Source organism: Apteryx mantelli, chromosome 17 (genome assembly GCF_036417845.1).
Source record: "Apteryx mantelli isolate bAptMan1 chromosome 17, bAptMan1.hap1, whole genome shotgun sequence".
Classification (NCBI taxonomy): Eukaryota; Metazoa; Chordata; class Aves; order Apterygiformes; family Apterygidae; genus Apteryx; species Apteryx mantelli.
The window spans coordinates 7,003,476-7,022,245 of NC_089994.1; the positions used below are offsets into that span (position 1 = coordinate 7,003,476).

The 18,770-nt window shown below is 56.9% G+C and overlaps 1 protein-coding gene across 2 annotated transcripts in view; it reads right to left on the bottom strand.

Moving 5' to 3' along the window:
• Positions 1-403: 403 nt before the first annotated feature.
• Positions 404-18,770, bottom strand: part of MSI1 (musashi RNA binding protein 1) — a 31,078-nt gene continuing 12,711 nt past the window's right edge. Inside the window, exons 7-15 of one of the 2 annotated variants that reach the window (XM_067306994.1) lie at positions 13,351-13,399; positions 11,173-11,255; positions 10,439-10,556; positions 8,785-8,865; positions 7,443-7,499; positions 4,461-4,529; positions 4,181-4,335; positions 3,682-3,747; positions 404-2,687 (exon numbers count right to left, since the gene is read on the bottom strand). In XM_067306994.1, coding sequence (XP_067163095.1) covers positions 3,706-3,747; positions 4,181-4,335; positions 4,461-4,529; positions 7,443-7,499; positions 8,785-8,865; positions 10,439-10,556; positions 11,173-11,255; positions 13,351-13,399 — 654 coding nt within the window. In that variant the 3' untranslated portion in view covers positions 404-2,687; positions 3,682-3,705. Of the gene's footprint in view, positions 2,688-3,681; positions 3,748-4,180; positions 4,354-4,460; positions 4,530-7,442; positions 7,500-8,784; positions 8,866-10,438; positions 10,557-11,172; positions 11,256-13,350; positions 13,400-18,770 lie in introns of both variants that reach the window. The other variant, XM_067306993.1, reaches the window with a different exon arrangement.

The window sequence follows — 18,770 nt, forward strand, 5'->3', positions numbered from 1 at the left end:
GTATAACTTGCCTTTCTCTTCTAGTTCTCTTCTTTATCTATTAAGGCATTTTTCCCCCCATCTCTACACTTTCCTTTCTTACATCTAGCCCCCTCGGTCCACTGTAGTCTATGAATCCAAAGAGTATCTGGGCCAACCTTCTAAACACCACGGTGTCTTCTCCTTTCTTCAACCTATGGATATCTTTAAAAACCCCTATAATGTAAAGAGGAGACATAATCCCTACCGAAACCAGATCTGCCTCACATTATAAACTGGGCCGGAGCCAAAGCTGGGAGCAGAACACAGAACTGGAGCCCTGGGACTTTTATCTAATGACAGGATGAGACTCCAGCCAGGTCCGAGTTCGCCTAAAATCTCCCCCATTGGAAAACCACCCACACCCTAATAATGACAGAGAAGGACAGTTTTCAAATAATTTATTAGGAATTTAAAACTGAAATCTGGAAAAAGGGTTACAGGTGTGGAGAGAACAAACATTGGAGTGTAATAACTTACTGGCTTAAAAACACAGCTTTATTTCTTTTAAAAAAAATGCCCACCCTGAAACCGGAGCCCCAGCCTCCAGGCAGCGGCAGCACTGGCCAGAGTGAATCACAGCCCAGCAGCAGCACAGCCGGCCCGTGGCTGTCTGGAGGGGGCACAGAAGCAGTTCAGCGCATTTACCAAGAGGGAGGAAAGCGCTGTCCGCAGACCCAAATTTGAAGTATATAGAATAAAAATAAACCCAATAAAATGCAGCTCTTCTTTAATTAGGAAATATTTAAAAAAACAGACATACAGACTCTTGTCTCAGTAACAAAAATTATTGCTTTGTGTTTTCAGTACTAATCCGTAAAGTACCCTCTTACCTAAACAGAACTCTCCAAACGTATCGCCCAGGTCAGGACAAGCTCCAGTGCCCGGGAGGGAAGGGGAGGGAAGGGGAGGGAAGAGAAGGGCCCTTCGGGCACTGTGGCCCTCCCAGTCCTTTTCTAGATGGCCCTCTCCCTCGCAGGGGCTCAGTTTGGGGGAGGAGAGGGAATGATTTTTAAAACTTAAGATGAAGCTGTTATTTCCCTGGGAAAAGAATTTGGCTGCATCTTAATAAAAGGCTTAATCACCCCCCTTAACAAGGTCTTTGGTTCACTTAATCCAGACCCAAACCTGCCCCTAGCACTCCTGCTGGAGGCTTCCCCGGGCAGAGCCTGCTCCTTAGCGTGGGCCGGGCCACGCTGGGGGAAGCCCCAGCAGGTTCTGGAGAAGGGACCAGCTCAGCCCCGCACACCACAGCGGACAGATTCCCCCGCTCTTCAGAACACGGAGTAAAGCAAAGGGGAAGCTGCAATTCTGTAATTTGTATAATCCCTGAGAAGCCCTTAACCCGCCCCTGATCACCACCCTGCTGCTTTTCTCCCCAGTTAATGACTCCCCAGCCCAGCGCCCTGCCCTCCAGAACGACCACCCGCGTCTCCCCCACCCGGGGCGGCAGCCCTCCCGATGCCCTCGCCTCCGGAGCAGCATCCCCTTCCCAGGAAATCTTGACGCGAGCGATAGCGTTTGGAGAGTGAATTCCTTTTAAAGTAACCAAGACAAGCAGTGGCGGTAAAGCCCTCTTACCTACAGCCAAACCAGACGCTGGCACTACGGAGCCCAGTGATGGAGTCTGTACATTGAGCGATCGGAAGCAGCTTTAACCCGCTCAGCAATGCGGCCGATGGCCGGTATGTCTCACCCCCGCCCCCACCCCCCCTTCCATCTCATCAGAGGTCTTAAAATCTTACAGTAAAAGGTGTACAAAAAAAGAACGGAGTCCTGTCAGGATTCTGCTGGAGAGTATTGCTCACGCTGCGGCACCAAGTCCAGGACCTGGAGCTGCTCCTTGGAGCCAGGCTGCGGCAGGCAGCCAGGTTCACCTCGCGATATTTACATATTATACAGGAGGAAAAAGAAAACCCCACGTAAAACTAAACCTAGGAAAACAGAAATTCTCTCAGCTGTAAGGATAGTGTTTTTCACTTAGCAAAATATACATTTGTTTTGTTCCATAGCGATGTCCAACGTTTTCGGATCCTTGGAGTTTCACACTTTTCAAAGCCTCACATTTACAAAACAGAAACAATTAAAAACAGTTTCTTTAAAAAAAATAGAAATACATCAGTTCCTCTCAGCCTTTGCTCTCTCTGCGTCTCTTTCTTCCCTTCAGAACTGCATTCTTGTTACATACCGTGCTTTAAAAACACTGACGACAACAACAACAGAGTTGAAAATATTCAAAACAGTTTCAAAGCCAAATAAAAATACTCCTCAATAAAAACTACCTAACACAATCACAAAGCCAATTCATAAAATATGTCTACTAGCTCGGGAAAGAGCAAACAACAAAAAGGGGGAGCCCCAAAAAAGATAAAAAAATAAAATAAAAAAATAAAACTAACAGCTAATAAAATAAATAAAAGAAGAATCGGTGGGCTGGGGGGGCAGGGAGGGGGGAAGCGTAAACCGTCGGTGGTTAGTAAGAAAGCGAGATGATCTCCTCGGGTTCAGTCCAGTGTGGTCTGGTCAAGGGGAGAGATCAGGGCAGGGCGGCAGGAGCCTGGCGGCCAGCCGGCAGTGTGCAGTTTGATTCCAGAAAACGGTAACCTTGGCTCATCCCCCGAGGCTCACCAGCTCCTCCAGCCGCCGTCCTCGGTCGGGCACTGGGGAGTCTGCGGGAGACAGCAGGGGAGGGAAGGCACAGGATCTACGACCACCAACCGCTGCTCCCTTGTGGTTTTTCCCCCCATTATTTGACAGAAATACTCAATATCCCAACTTGCCCCAACACAGACTTTTCCAGGCAATTTGCTCTGCCTCTCTCCAGCACAGCAGTGGGGCACGGCAGAGGTGTTTCCATTTCTGATGGCGACACGTAGGCCCGCAGACAAGGCCCCGCATGCCGCGCTGCCCGCCGGCCCGGTGCAGGCAGCCTGCCTGTCGGGACCTGCGATATTCCTGGCTCACGTCCGGGCCGTGGCGGAGTCCGGCCCCTTCTCAGCTCAGCGCAGCCCTGCCAGGCTGCCACGGACTCCTGTCAGGTCGCCCTTCCCTAGGAGCTTTTGCCTTCCATTTGGAGAAGGTTTTTTTTCCTTTCTAAACCAACAAAATTCTGCTGTGTTTGCAAAGCAGACGGGGACGATCCACCAGTTCCCTCTCCAGCCCATCTCTGGACCAGAAACAGGCCGCATCAGGCTCAGGTTTCCTTCTCTGCCCTTCTCCTCCCGGACAGGGAAGGAAACCTTGCTCCCCAGAGACCGCTCGCAGCAGCAGGGAGAGTGGCCAGCTGCAGGGAGGAGGCTTCCCGAACCTCGGGGGAGACAGGCTTGTCTCTCGGCATCACCCCTGGATTCCGGCCAAATCCTTTCCTCCTTCTGTCAGTGCTCCCATTGCCTTCCCCTTCACACCCAGACACTACGTGGTCTCGCCGCAGCACTTCCAGCCCGAGGAGCGTGGCCTGGCAACGCAGCCGGCCGAGCCACGGACTCTGGCGCAGAACCGGGGCACGAGCCAGCCCGGGACTCTCCTCCGGCACGCTGGGTCGGCCGGCGAGCCTCGTGGCAGCATCCGCAGCTCCTGCCCAGCAGCCCAAGCGCGGCGGCTAGCTCGCAACTTCAGTCCTCTCGCTTAGTTCCCACCACCCATTCCTGCTTGCAGCTCTCTTACCTCCTGCCTCCTTGGTCCCCAGCTTCAGTGATACCCATTGGTAAAAGCTGTTGCAATCAAGGGACCCTGCGAAAGAAGAGTTAAAACCCCACTGTAAAGCAAACAAAAGAAAAGCGAAGCAGACCTACCACCACGACAAATTCGGCCACGGCCCAGCTCCTGGGAAGCTGGTTCTGGCTGGAGGTGCCAGCTCTGAGGAGCACGCCTTGGAGGATGCCGCCAGGGCCACGGCAGGCCCTTGGGAAGTTCAGGCCAGACAGGGGAAAGGTCCGGACCTTGAGTGCTGTGTGGTTCCCCACAGCGCCGCATTCTGCACCAGCTGCGGTCCGGGGCCAGCGGTGGGGTGGTGGGTGGTGTCTCTTAGCCAGGAGAGCAGGCTGTGGGCTGAAAGGGGGCTGCCCGCCGGAGAACCATGCGGAGAGGCAGCCCCTTCCCCATCCGCTGGCCGTACCGCTCCCCCGTCCCTCCCCCCGTCAAGAGCCGGGCAGGGAACGCTCACCCCTAGGCTGTGGCCAAAGCCGGTGCTGGGGGCTGGACTGGCAGCGCTGATGTAACTGCTGACCCCCGAATCCTGGTTGGCAGCTCCGTACAGCTCGGCCATCGGCCCGGGGCTGGTGGTGCCCAGAAATCCACCGGTGCGACTGGGGGTGGAACCTAAGGCAGGCAGCAAAACTACCAAGTGAAGATCCCAAAAATGCAACCCCGTCCCACCCCCCTCCCCTAGCCCAGCGCAAACCTCCGGGACGGGACGCCGCACTGGGGAGGAAAGTGGCAGTTACCTGTCCCTCGCACCACGGCCGCCGCGGCCGCCGCTGCCGCCATTGGTCCATACGCAGTGAGAGGGATGGCTGGAAAGGAAGGAACAGGCATCTCAGGGGCATCGTGGCTGCGCGGGGAGCTCCTGAAGAGGAGCCGCCTTTTCCCGCTGGGAAATACCAGAGCCACGCAGGTGTGTCAGCCTGGCGTATCCCACAGGACATCCAGGGAGGAGAGTTGGGGAGCGCTCAGCCCCCCGTTTACAGGTATCCTTTGCACAGCGGATGTCCAGAGGAAAAACTAGCCATGCTCTGCTAACCCCACACCTTGGAACAGCTGAGGGTGGCATGTGGAAGAGCCAAACCAGAAGGGGCAATTCCAGATCTATCCAGCCGCTACTTAGCTTGCAATACACAGTTAATCTGAAGCTGGAGATCCAGATTTGGCTGTAAACGTGGAGAAGCTCAGCAGCTAGCAACTCAGCATCCTGCGGCTCAGCCCCTCCTCGCCATCCTTTGGCGCTGCTCTTGAACAACACTTTAATAGCCTCTTTCTCCCTATTTCTCATCTCGCTCAAGACTCACCACCGTCCTCCCTACTCGGAGTTTTGCTCCTGAACTGCTCAACCCCTTGCCGCTTATTGTAGAAGAGCGGGAAACATACCTAGGGAGCAGGAACTAGAAATGGCTTAATTAAAACAGTAAGTCTTAATTTATATGTAGCAGTTTTAATTCCCACTTCTACTGCTACAGGCCTCTAGCCCTCCAGGCAGGAGGCATCTAGCCAGTGTGTTTCTCTCTGCCCTCAAAACGACTGGGTCAGCATTTCATGCCTGAATGTGAAATTCACTGTGATTCTGTTTAGAGCACCATAAAAAGAGGTCAGAACAAATCAATCGCGTTAGAAGGCTGAAACCCAGACTAGCTTATACAGGAATATTTAGCAGCAGGCACCAGCCTGTTTCAAGCACACATCATATGGGGCTTTTATCTGGGTTAGTCGCTCATTAGAGGCCCTGGGCCAACCTGAGCGTGTTGCTGCTTCACATCACCCCCAAAGACGCTGTTCTGGGGAGGAAAGGCAGCTCACACCCATCCTTCGCCCCTTCACTGCCTCAAGTCACTAACGTGCAACCGAATGAATCTGCTTTCGGCGAGCCGGGAGGCCGGGTCTCCTCAGAAAGACTCCAGGTCTGCTTCCAGGAAAAGCTCTTCTTGCTTTGGCAGCCTAACTACTCAGGAACCGGGTTTGCGATGACAAGGCACCTGCACGCTCGCTCCCCGACGTGCTGGAGCAATCATCCCTGCTTGTGCCATCCCCTCCTCTCAGCTCCACTTGCCAAGCCCATGAAGCGCAGCCCATTTACACGCACGCATCCACTTCAAGGCACAAGGGCCCTCGAGCGCTTGCACAGCTCGCTGCGCCTTTGTAGGAGCGCGGGGGCCCCACACTTCACGGGACCAACTCCAGACTATACGTGAGAACTGCAGCTCTCGCCCTAGCCAAGAGGCTGCACAGTAGATGTTTAACAGAACGTAAGCAGAACGGGGAAGGACGACTGCCACGATGCCCAGCTGGTACTTCAGCGAGACACTCAGGACTGTAAGCTAACGTGGCACCCAGCCAGGACAAGAGCATTAATAACTTCTTGTTGTACAGAGCTCTGGTGCACCCCAGGCGTCCGTGACAGCCAGGCTCTGGGTGATTCACCTCCGCTAGGAGGAGGCACCGTGCAGCCAGGGAGGGAAAAAGCACCGCTTGCCGAGACATCAACGTTCCTCTACAAATTCTCTGCTTTTCGCTGAAAAAGCACACATGTAAATACACACTGGACCCAAATCTCCTTTGTCTGGTAACCAAAAAGCTCGGAGGTGGGGGCCAGGTGCTTATGCAGTTGCATACATGGTTTCAGGGAAGGGTTTTACTAGGAGGGCGCTAGGATTTCTCCCTATTCTGGGCAATTTGTTAGCTGGTGGTTGCCAACCTCGGCATCCCCAGGACCCAGAGACTCCCTGAGGAACAACATTGTTCTGGGCCACAGAAACCCCATTTTGAGCCTGTTTGCACCAATCCATTCCAGGAGAGCTTCTCCAGAAGCTTTCCCACACCCTCCTTACAGGGGGACTCAAACCCTGAGAGAGGTGGGGCAAGGGAGTGCTGGAGAGCAGGGACACCACGGAAACGAGACGGCACACAGGGAGCAGGGAGGCAGCCCACTAACTACAGAAAGCTGCTTTTCTACAACAAATACCACGGACAGAACAGAGCTGGGGAAAACACAGCCATGGAAGACAGAGTCTGCAGAAGGAGCATCACCGAGCAGGAGCACACTGCGCACAGGCCGGGGCTGAGGAACTGGAGGGTATCACACTTTAAGGCCGCTGAGCTGGACGAGTCCCTGCAGAACGGCCCTCTGCCCCCATTTCATTCCATGCTATCCCGCGAGCACTGCGGCCCTCCACAGAGTCCCACTACACTCGCTTCCGTCCAGGAGGCCTGTGTGGGAGTAGCTGGGAGCCGCACCACCCGGAGCAGGGAGAGCATTCCCTGCAGCACCCTCGGCACGGGGAAACCGGGACTGGGGCAACCGCGAGTGCCCCCCGCGTCCCCTCCCTCCTCCCAGCACTCCGGTACTCATCCTTGCAGCAGCTCTGGCCAAGGCCACTCGCAGACCTTTGGCAAGGTTCCCTGCTCCCTTCAGCTCTCCTCATCCGTTTTACGCCCAGCCTGGAATGAGGAGCTGAAAACAGCAAATGCCACCTAGGGATTAACACCTACACGCCTTCCTTTGGCATGACCTGGACGGCCCTTCTCAGCACACGGCTCTGATCCCCCCTCCATCCTTGCAGCCCCTGCTTTCGATGGAGCTAGGACCGATGGGAGAGGAAATAAGGAACGTTTCCAGTCTATCTGCGCCAGGCTGCGGAGCAGCAACACCACGGGAACAGCCCAAAGCCCCCTTCTCCCCTTCCAGCCTGTGAGTTTAAGAAACGAGCGGGACTGACCTGTGAGCTCAGGGAGGACGGGGGCACTCGGGAGAGGGGTCCGCTCTACACGGAACTCTAAAAACGAAATGCAAGACAGCTTAGGAACTCGTCACACGCCCCGAGGGAGACCCCGCGGAGCGACGGCAGCGGGGGCCGCTGGGGGCACAGGCTGCAGCCAGGCTGAGACCACGCCAATGACTTCTTCAAACCAATTTAGAGCCGGGGCTGAAAGATGCTGGACGCCCGCCCTGGAGACTGAAAGGATCCATTTACTGTTAGAGTGACTCTGGCTGCGGCAGGGCCAGCGCAAGCTCCGCCGTGCAGCCCAGCCCAGCCCAGCCCACGAGCTTCGGGTCTGCCCACGAGCTCTGCTCTGTGACCATCCAATGGGACCTCTCAGCGGCAATGCCGTGGTGCTCAGGACGTGCCGCGCTGATCCGGGCATGGTTTTAGGAGGCACTTGACGCCACTATAAACTGGATTCACAGAGAGCTTCCAGAAAGCTAGGAGGCAACAGCACCTTTCAGCCACACACAGCCTGGGCTAGCTTCAGGCCAAGACACCACGTCCCACTCCCAGCCCTTAACATCAGGCCTTGATATTTTAACCATTAGACTGAGGGATGGAGCAGGGAAGGGATGCTCAGAGTTGCCACTTCTCTAGAAAACAGCAAGGTCTAATTTCTGAGTGCGCTGTGCATCACGCGCTTGGCTTGCGCAGAACGGGGAGGGGAAGCCGCAGAAAGCCCCGAGCAGCTGCAGCACAGCAGGTTCCCACCACTGATTGCAGAGTCCACGTTTTGAGCACACGGTGGCCTTGGGAGTTTGAAACCACCCAGTACGCTGGGGATCTGCAGCCCACCACCCCAGCAGATGTTTTCTGGAGGCTGCAAGTGTTTTGAACAACTCCTGGCCCATGACTACAGCATTACAGGCTCCTGTGTTTCGGAGGCCTAGGAATCCCCTGGCCCATGGAAAGCCATGTTTTAAAATCCAGTGCTGCTTTCAGAACAGTGGCAACTCTGGTGAAGAGAGACAGACACACACGAAGGCAGCGAGACAGGCAGAGCCGCAGGGGCCCCCTGGGCAACAGCAGCAGCCCTATGGAGCAGGCTCACATACAGGGCAGCAGAGCAGCCTTGGGCTTTTCCTGTCACTGGAGTGTGAGGACAATCCTAATGAAGGACAGGCTGTTCCCACCTATTCCAGGGCTTCACCCCTCCCCCTTCCACATCTGTCTCCAATTTCAAGAAAGACCAAGCAGGGGAAAGGGCAAAAGAGGCAGAGCCTGGTCACGACGGTGCCAGGGCCTCCCATCACCTGAAGGCAGGCTGAACGAACGAGCAGGGAGCGCCACTCACCAGGGAACTGGTAAGTGTAGCCGGGTGCGATGCCAGTGTAACTTCGACTCGCGTAGGTGGCTGCTTGGAAGCCTGGATAGCCTGGTAGAAGAGAAAAGAGCTCTGTTACTGCAGAGTCCAGGTCCTCAGCCCCCACCTGCTCGCAAACAGTGAGACCCATAGGATGAAGAACTAACAGGGCTAATAGCAGAAAAACCATGAAAGCGCCGAGGCGGAGCACACGATGCACGCGAGCCTGGAGAAGAGTTTTAGCAGGCTCTTTTAATTTTTTCCTCTCTCCAAACATGTAGGGACATGGAGTTTTCTTGTCAGAAGCTCACAGCTCTGCAAACTAAGGCTTGCTGATGCATCAGCTGGATTTATGAACAGGAGCTCAGGGAGGTGGGGGCATTTGAAAGGCTGAATAGCTCTGAGTCACTTTTGCGCTAGAAGAGCTGGCGAACGCAAGCAGAGCATTCTCCTGGGCACCAGGCAGGCTGACGGTTCCTGCCGTCCCCCGGGAAGCTGACCACCTATCCCGAACAAGCCTGGGAGAACGCGGGACGTTGACTCAGAAATGAATATTTGATCTGAGATCTCCCAAGACACGCGTACGTGGATTTCCCAGTGACTCAGCTTGAGCCTGCTGGTTTAAAATTCATATGGCTTACGAAAGGCAAACCCCAAACCGCAGGCTGCAGATTTATTTTTCCTTCAATAAGTCGAGTGAAAACATAGGGGAAAAAATTGCCCTTCTTGGGGTTTTGTTCAGTGACTAACTACCACTCAGCAGGCTTAGCAGCGAAAGGCAAGCGGAGCACCGCTCGGCGACGAGCCCGAACAAACAGTGCTCTCGGTTCAACTCGAGCCTGGCTAGAGCGGGAGGGAGACAAGCCAGGAGCAGCACCCACGCTGGACGGATCGTGCTCGACTCCCAGATCCAGGCACAAGGAAGTGGGGCTACAGCGGACTCTCTCTCTCTCTCTTTTTTTTAATCTTGTATCTGAACACGTTTGTCTCAGAATCACTGACAGACATGAACCACAGCCTGCTTGTCACCAAGTTCTTGCAGAACAGTCCCATGTTAAGTGTATAGTTCTCCTTGCAATATACTTAATATCGTGGTGGGGAGGGAATAAAGTGAGACAAAGCTTAACTACAATTTTAAGGGCATCTTTATAGCCTTTGAATGCCAGTGAGAACATTTATATAGATCACTGTATTTTAAGGGGAAGGCTTGGGGCTCTTCAAGCAACTATTTAATCAGAAAGCTTGAAGAAGTGTGGGAGGAAGAGGCTTGGGTGCAGATTATTCCAGACTCGGTTCAGCTATGTCGGCAGGTCCTTTTCCAAAGCCGTTAGAGAATCACTGCTTATAAGGTGTCACACTGCAGGTGCATGAACTGAGTTATGGGGGGACACAGCCCCCCAGCACACGGCTCCGTCTTTGTGGCTCCAGCTGAAGCAGAACGGTGACAAGTTTGCAGTTTTTCCCAGTGCCACCAGAGGGCAAGTGGCGATCGCAAACAGCTCCCGGCGCTTCCACAGTGTCCCCGGCCTTGCACGGCGGGAGGCTGCCCTTGGCCGCCCTGCCCGCTTCCCGGCTCATGGCGCCGCGAAACGCCCTCCGGAGAACACCTCTAACGGGGAGCAGGAGAGGCCTGCGCTCGGCTTACCCAGCATGCCGATGCCGAGCATGAAGGCGTCCATCCCGTAAGGCATCACTCGGGACCGCCCTCTCGCCGAGCCCGTCGGGGACATCACCTCCTTCGGCTGCGCCTTTTTACATTCCACCTGCCACAAGAAAGAAAATAGCAGACTCGGCCGCGACCGGCACGCAGCGCTCCCACGGAGCGCACGCAGCGCCCCAGGCCGTGGGCCAGCCGGCACCGCTCGCCGGGGCGGCAGGGACGGCCCTCTGCGGGCCCTGGCCACCTCCAGCCCTTCTCGCTGCCCTTCGCCATGGGGCCAGCGTGCCCCACGCTCTGCGGCCAGAACGGGCGATGGGGAGCTCACATGCTGCTCTTCTACCCCTGGTCCTGCTCTCGGTGCGCTGCCAGACCCTGTCCAGGGCCTCAAAGCCTCGTTTTCCTCATTTTGGAATAAAGGCAACACCCTGCCCCCTCCCAGGCCACCAAGAGGTTTCAACGTAACTTCAAAATCCCCAAGCAGTGCACAATTCTCGGTCCTTCTCACTGAACCCTTGGTATCATGCTGGTTCACCTCCACGCTGGGTTGTGTTTTTTTTCCCCAGACTGGCTGCTGCGATGTGGGGGAAAAGAAATCAGTCCAGTTCCCCAGTGTGGAGCAAGCGCGCAGGGCCCTGCCGCCGCACACCCCGTCCCGTTGCCCTGCTCTCCATGCGATACCGCCCTGGCCCTCTCCCTCCGGCTCTGCCCCAGGCACTCACCATTTTGTTGTTGATCTCATGGAAGTGGATTTCACACACTTTTTCCACAATATCTTCACTTTCAAATGTGACAAACCCGAACCCTGAAGAAAAGGCAAAACTCCCTGATCAGGCCAGAGCTCTGCAGTTTGCGCCTGTTACCCACATTCTTTTATTGGCAGGAGAAGAGAAGGAGCCACAGGCTCCTAGGATGGCACAACCAGCCCTTGACAACGGCCGTCACTCATCTTCGCTCTCCAGCAAATCCTGCCTTTATGCACAGGAAGCAAGGACAGGACCATCCCTTCATGGATTCCCCTTTCCTCCTCTTTCTGTACCTCCCACCTTCTCTGAACCCAACTGCTCTCAAAAGCAAGTTTTTTTGTTTTTTTGTTTTTTTGTTTTTTTTAACTTTGCTATTTGCAAGGCAAACCACACGGCTGATAACGCTGGGGAGGTTCCCTGCAGCTGCTCGCACAAAGAGAGCTGGTGGAGAGATGAACAGCTGCTTGCCAGGCCATCACCACCCTCACCAGAAGCACCACACCACCAACAGCACCCTGCACATCTCCTCAAAGCCCCCGCCACTGCTCCTAAGGCCTTGGATAAGCAGGCAGATATCAGCAAGACAGTTGCACCGAGCAAGACGGACACGAGCAAGCACTGTGATTTGCAAAGCTTCACCAAAGTGAAGTTAGCGTCTGGGGTAAAATGGGACTGCGTGGTGCTGGCCCCTGCCCCGCGCTCCCACCTCGTCTCTCTCACCGGCTCCTTCACTGACAGTTTTGGCAGAGACTGCTCAGGGTGGGCAGACAAAAATCCTCTCCTGCCTGACTGGAATCCTCTCTCGCCACTTCTGGAGAGCTGAGGCAGGTCAGAGGATGTCTTTAAGCTTGCCTTACAACCAAGCTGGGATTAAACAGCTTTCAACTTTCCAGAATTGATAGTGGCTAATTTCATGGCACTTCAAAATAACTTCTAAAAACAGACGGGGAACCCCTATACAGAACCCCACTTTGTCTCCATACCGCAAGGAGAGTCTCTCCCCCTGTCTGTCCATGCCCAGGTACCTACACACCATTCACCTCCACAGCCATGAGCTGGGGGCCTCGGGAATTCAGGAGCAAAAGCCTGACGCCGAAACCAACCCCGAGCTCCATCAGACATCGCCAGGCCTGGCGCGCCCTGGCAGAGCCCGGGCTGCAGACGTGGTGGAAGACACCGCTCCCTGCTCCCTCTGAGACGCCCAACAGCCTTTTATTAACAAATGACCGGGAGGCATCCACGGAGGAACAAGGGCTGAACCATTTCTTCCCTTCTAAGATGATGGTGAAGCAATGTCCTAGGCCAGGCAACCAGAATAGATTTAAAGGCTCTAAATAAATAAATAAACGAGAGGTGGCTGCTCTGAAGGGCACACAGCATAGCAAGAGCAGCGAGGCAGTGTTTCGCGTGCTCGTCTGGTGGCCAAGGTGCCTGCAAGTGTTTCATCAATACCCAGACGTGAGAGCGGCCCAGCACCAGGCTGTTCCTGGCCCTGATTTGGAGGAGGCTGACACTAAGTTTGCAGGTTAAGTCGCTGCCGACGAGACTCTGAGCTGGTGCAATACTGGTGTCAAGCCCTGCCATGCTCTAGGGTAGCCAGTTTGAAGACGTGTGCAAGAGATCTAGATACATCCAGGGAGCGGGAGGCAAGGGCACCCATGGGTGGGCTGGGTCTGGGGAGCACAAATACCAGAGCCTTGCTCCCATCCTGTAACCAGACTCCACCCGGCCGACTCGAAGGAAAAGGTGACCTGGGAGCACAAGCGGGCTCCGGGCCGAGGAAGGGGCGAGGAGCAGGCACTCGTCAGCCTCTCGTGTCAGCTTTCCCGGAGCTCAGATTACTCGGGACAAGGTAAGACAGACACTGCGGGCTGGAGCTGTGGAGGTAACGGGGAAGGAGATGGGGCCGCCTCCTCTCACATATCTGCAACTCGGCGACTTTGCAGCACAGGAAACGCACTGGACAAAAGCCCTCTGTGCTGCGAGGGACGCTGGCGAAGGATGCAGATGCAAAAGGATGGGGCGACTGGAAGCAAGATAAAGAGCAGCTGTGACCTGCTTGCCCTGCTGGGGCGATACTACCCCCCTCCCTACCCGCGGCACGGAGCAAACCCTTGGTGGCTCCCGCTCCTCCGGCTGGCAGGCTGCTCTCACCTCGGTGTCGGTTGGTGGTCTTGTCGAACATCAGCATCGCGTCGTCCACCTGCAAAGAGAAGGGCTCCCGTCAGACTGGTGCCGTTGCCGCAAGCAGCCGCCGACATGCTCACGCCCAGCTTCCCTGGCCTCCCCAAACCAGAGAGCACCGAGACCCCCCATCCCCGAGGAGAACGGGGCGTGCGCACGCATGCACGGTACCACACCAGGCACATGCCCGGGCCCCCTGCCACAGCCAGCCCGGGGCAGGTGCCGCCCGGCGGAGCCCCCGGCGGCTCTCTCCCCTCGCCTCCGCCGTCGCAAGTGACCCCGCTTGTTTGCCCGCAGCTCGGCGCGGGGGCAAAGAGCAGCAAGCACATTGTTCCCAAATCCCGGCCTCAAAGGAGCGCAGAATTAAAGGGGGGGAGAGAAGCAAAGCCAGAGAGGGGAGAGGAATAAGGGGCCTCCCAGCGCCGGGGGAAGCGGAGGCCTCAGACAACAGAGCCCGCCTGGGAAAGCTGGGAAGCCGCCCCCGCCCCCACCCCAGAGAAGCCTTTCCTCTAAGTGAGGTTTCCCACTGCTGGAGGCTGTAATTAGAGCAAATTTACTGCAAGGCCTGAGCGAGGGCTGCCTCCCCGGTGGGGGAAGGGCGCCGGCATCCCATCCCCCCGCCAGCCTGGTGCCGCTCTCCTCCCCTGCGAGCGAGCGAGCGAGCGCATCACCGCCTGGTGCCACTTTCCCCCCCATCTTCCCTGCCGGGTGTTTCCTCGCGGAGACGCATCTGCACCGCTCGCCGGGTCAGGCCGAGCAGGGTTAAAAAATACCCGGCAATCCCCTCTGCGTAAGCCCCAGCGCAAACCTGTCCCACTGACCCATCCCTCCTCCCTAATACCGCTGCCTTAATCCGATTATGAAACTGGACGGGCAAATGCTCGGGGAGGGGCGCGACGGGCCTCGGCCAGCAGCTGCCCCGGCCGTCCTCCTCCGCGCTGCGCCGCGCGCCCGCCGTTCCCCCAGCAGCGACCCCTGCGCTGTGGCTCCCGGCTCCGCGGGGGGATCGCCGCCCTGGCCTCCTCCCCGGGAAGCAGCTGCCTTCCCGCCCTCTCCCGAAGTGCCCGCGGCCTCGGCGGGGCAGAGCTCTCCGCGCAGCCCAGGCTGGGACCACAGCACGCCCCTGGTGCTGCGCGACCAGCCCTGGCCCGGGAGGGGACAGGGCTGCTGTTGGCAAAAAGGGGCGCCCAGCTCCGGCTCTACGCCACGAGGATGGTGGGAGCTGTTGCTAGCATTTCCAGTGCCATCGCGAGCAAGGAGATGTCATCCCTGATGCCCTTGGGTTTTCCCAACGCGTCCGCGCCATGGCAGCTAGGTGACCACAGGCTGCCCGGCTCCCCCCATCTCGCACTGCTCCCGTCCGGGCCGGTGTCCCTTTGCTAAGCCAACAGAGACCTGCAAACCTCACCGGCAATCTAAGCCATGCTGAAGGGGGCCGGCGCCTTGTGCAGCTCCAAAGCGGCTCCCCGGCCTGCCGCTCGCGGGCTGCAGGGTCGAGAGCTGGAGCACCAGCGGCAGCTCGTCATGTCGCCGTTCCCCCTCACCGCTCACCCCTGCTCCTACGCTGCCCCCCTTCGTAGCGCCAGCACAGCTGGGACGTGCTGGGGGAGGCCTGACCGGGGTAAAAAATATTCCATGCGGTTTTATTGCTTGTTTTTATTTGTTTTTAAGCCAGATCCGCTCCCCTATCCATTTCACGGAGGGGCTGGGCACGTAACTATCCTCCTCGCCAGCACGCACTGGGGAGACACGTGCCAGCGGCGCTCGAAGGTGGCACCACTCGTGACGACATCAGCTCACGTAGCTGGAGCCTCACCAGCCCGTCACGGCAAGAGATGGAAAAGCAAACCCTGGCGGGGCGGGCGCCCAGCCCAGCTGCTGACCTGCGCCGTCCTCCCCCCCGCAGCGAGCCCTGGGGAGTGGGAGCAGCCGCGGGCGGCAGAGCAACCCCAAACCCACCGCAGAGCAGCCGCCAGGGGCCCGTCTGCTCGCTCCTGCGGCACGCGAGCGCTCGGAGTCGGGAGAAGCGCAGCAGCCTCGTCCCAAACCACGCCACGTGCGCGGAGAGGAGCTGCAAGCTGCCTCAAGCCCATCCTCTCCTTTAAGTCCCTGCCAGCACTCTGAAACCAGGTGTCTGCTCAGCACCCTAAAATGCACCCCTGTCCTGCGAAAACCTGTTTACAGTAACACTCAGGTGCAATTTGAAAGCTGTCGCCTGTCACGAACTTCACAGAAGCACCTCAGAGCTCCGTCATCTCATCACCTTTCCTGAAAATCGAAGCTTTGTATATACATATATTTGTAAAACAATCTCACCCCGCTCAACTCTGGGACCAAAGCTCAGTGTATAGCCACAACTGCTGGTTTTTGCTGCCAACAAAACCTACACGCAAGCACCTCTTCCGGCCTCTTTCCAGGGCAACAGGTGAGATGAGTTCAGCGGTCTCAGACTGGCACTGCATGCAGTCGGCTGCATTATTAAAAGCGAGGCCCAGCAGATGCCGGCAGGCCCGTACCGGGGCGCAGGGCACGGCGGGACCAGCGAGGCCAGCGCGACAGGCCGCAGGGCGCTGAGCGGCCCCCGGGAGCGGCGCTGCCAGCACCGCGTCCGGCACCGCCGCCGGGCTCGCCCCAACCCCTCGCGGCTGGTGCCGGCTCCAGGCGGGCCGGGCCGGTCCGCGGGGCGCCTCGGCCCGCAGCAGCCGGCCGGGAGGGCGAGGGGAGCCGCAGCGCGTCGTGGCGGCGCCCCCGGCCCTTTCCGTGGCGGGGCCGCGCCGGGCCCCAACAAAGGCGGCGGCGAAGGGGGGGGGGGGGGGGGGGCCGGGCCGGGGCCGGCTGCCGGCTGCGCGCGGGGCCCGTCGCCAGGGCAACGCGGCCGCCAATGGCAGCTGCCGGCCGGGATTAGCGGCGCGCCCAGGCCGCGCGCGGCGCGCACAAAGCCGCCCCGCTGGGCCGGGCCCGCGCCGGCCTCCCGCGGGGGGCGGGGCGGGGCGGAGGGGGCGGGGCGCCGCCGCGCGCGCAACCGCCCTTCGGGGCCGCGGCGCTTTGGGCTGCTCGGGGCGCCCGGGGAGACGCCACGGCCGCGAGCCGCCCCCAGCCCCTCCGCAGGGGCCCGAGGAGCGGGGCGGGGCGGGGAGAAGCGCGGGGAAAAGGGCGCTCGCAGCTTCCCCAGCGCCCGTCAGGGCGGGGAAATAATCCGCGAGCGTAACTGCGCGTTAACAAAGGCTTTTGCCGGGTGAATTGTCTTCCTCCTGCTCTCCCCCTCCTTAAATAAATATTTGTTTCAATTCTTTAAACACAGTCAAAGCAGCAGATCGCTTTACTAGAAAACTGTTTAGCTTAGTGGCCAAGGCTGGCTCCCTGGGAACTGTTTAGCTTGCTGCTCCAGGCTGCCCCTGTCCAGCCTTTGAGGTTAGAAGTTCAAGGTTTGGGCGTTTTTCCCCCCACAATATTAGCCGCGGGCTCTCTCCGTGTTTAGCCAAGGAAGAAAAGGGGAAGGTCGCGCTCCCAAAACACCCTCCGGCAGGGAATAACTCTTTTGACAGGTACGTGGCCGCAAGGGGGTCGACACGCACATCTCCGAACGCGAGCTGCGTAGCATCACCTCCTCTCAACTCTTCCCATCTTTGAGGCCTTCTCCAGCCTCGGACACCAAATGGGAGCGGAAGGAGGAGATGGGCTTTGGACATAATGTATTTGGAAAGTGAAAAAAAGATCCGGAACCGCTTCTAATCCTTCGGGGATTTGCGGCGGCTGAGGCCCGTTGTGGGAGGGCAGCGCCTTCCCCCGCCGTGCCGGCGCCTGGTCTCCCCGAGAGCAGCGCGGTGGCGACGGCCAGGAGAGGCGATGGCCTGCGGGTTTCACCGAGAGCCTCTCCGCCAAAGCAGCCCTTGGCCTGGCCGAAATATTCAGGTGCCAGATACGAGGCATTTTGTACCAAAACGGAACGCAGCACGATACACTTGGGGCTTGCCCAAAAGGCCCAATTTTTTCAATGGCTCAGTCCCAACTCTAATATCAACAGCTCTTTCAATCTTCCTGGTACAGTCATAGGTCTCTGCAAAAGAGGAAGCCAATGACAGGCTCATTCAGATTAAAAAAAAAAAAAAAAAAAATCCAACACAAGTTTGAGGAGAAATGTTCGATGCACTTCCACATGAGCAGATCTTGAAGAAAGTTGTAAATATTCAAGCAAATGCTTTGAATGCAGAGATGGGTGTCTTCCACCTGAACAGCAACTAATCATGGCTCAGCCAGTCCTAGAAGGAACTATAGCCACATATATGTGGGAAAAAAAATAAATAGGCAGAGGACCAGTAGCTGCTGAGGCAGCTTCAGCATGAGAAATATAAACCAAATGATCCAGAAACCACTCAGCCATCCTGCCAAGAGAGGGGATTAGCAACCCTGAGAGGTTCTCCTGGCTGCTCTAACACGACACGCCGATTCGGAGAGGAGAAAGCCCCGACGCAGAGGCTGGCTCGGCAGAGCAGGCGTACAGCGCCCGCGCGGCACCCTTCTCCCTCCATTCCGCAAAAGCTTTCTCAAAACTCTGCGAATGAGGCTAAACCAAGGGAAAGAGCCCGTTCCCGGCCACAGGTGAGAGGACCAGCCTGTCCAGGTGTTCCTGCCTGCTCTCGCACTGGTCCGCGGGCACCTGGCAAATATCAAATGAACCAGTGAAGGTCTGAATGACCATTAATGGTGCAGCATTTTTGGCTATCTGCCTACCAGATGCAGAGCACAGAGCACCCTTTGTTCCAGGGGCATTGTCACCACAAGCCAAACTGCCGACTGACACAAGAGAGGTGATCAGATTCCCCTTCGCCTCCCCTCCCCATCTGTTCACTGCAACCGTGTTACGCGTGAGAATTTGCATAAGTTGCCCTCTGATCTGGGGAAGAAAATCCAAAATCCAGTTTGGAAATCCACAGCAGGTTGACAAGTAGCTTTGATCCCTGGAATTTCCAGGGCGCCACAGATTAAAGATTAATTAATTAATGTTCTCCCAATCCAAAGTGAGGGAAATCAGGCCCAAAATAAGCACAGGAACAAGTGTGCCTTTAAAGAAATTCCCCATCAGTATCTAAAGGTTCTCCAATCAGTGAGTGTGGAAAGCTCATTTCATATACCCAAGTCAACCACACCATTTTTTCTGACAGGTGTACATGAATATGTATTTGTGACAGACACACAAACTGTCATCAAATCCAGCTAAGGATACCATGCTTTTTTCTTGGTCTGGACAGTACTAGATTCATTGCCTGAGTGAGATCTCGGAACCTGTCTTAGGCAAACAGCCTGGAATTTGGTTTAAGTATTAGATGGCAACCTAAAGGTCAGAACTGCACTTGGACCTCAGCAGTTTTTTTTCTCTCTCTCATTTGCTC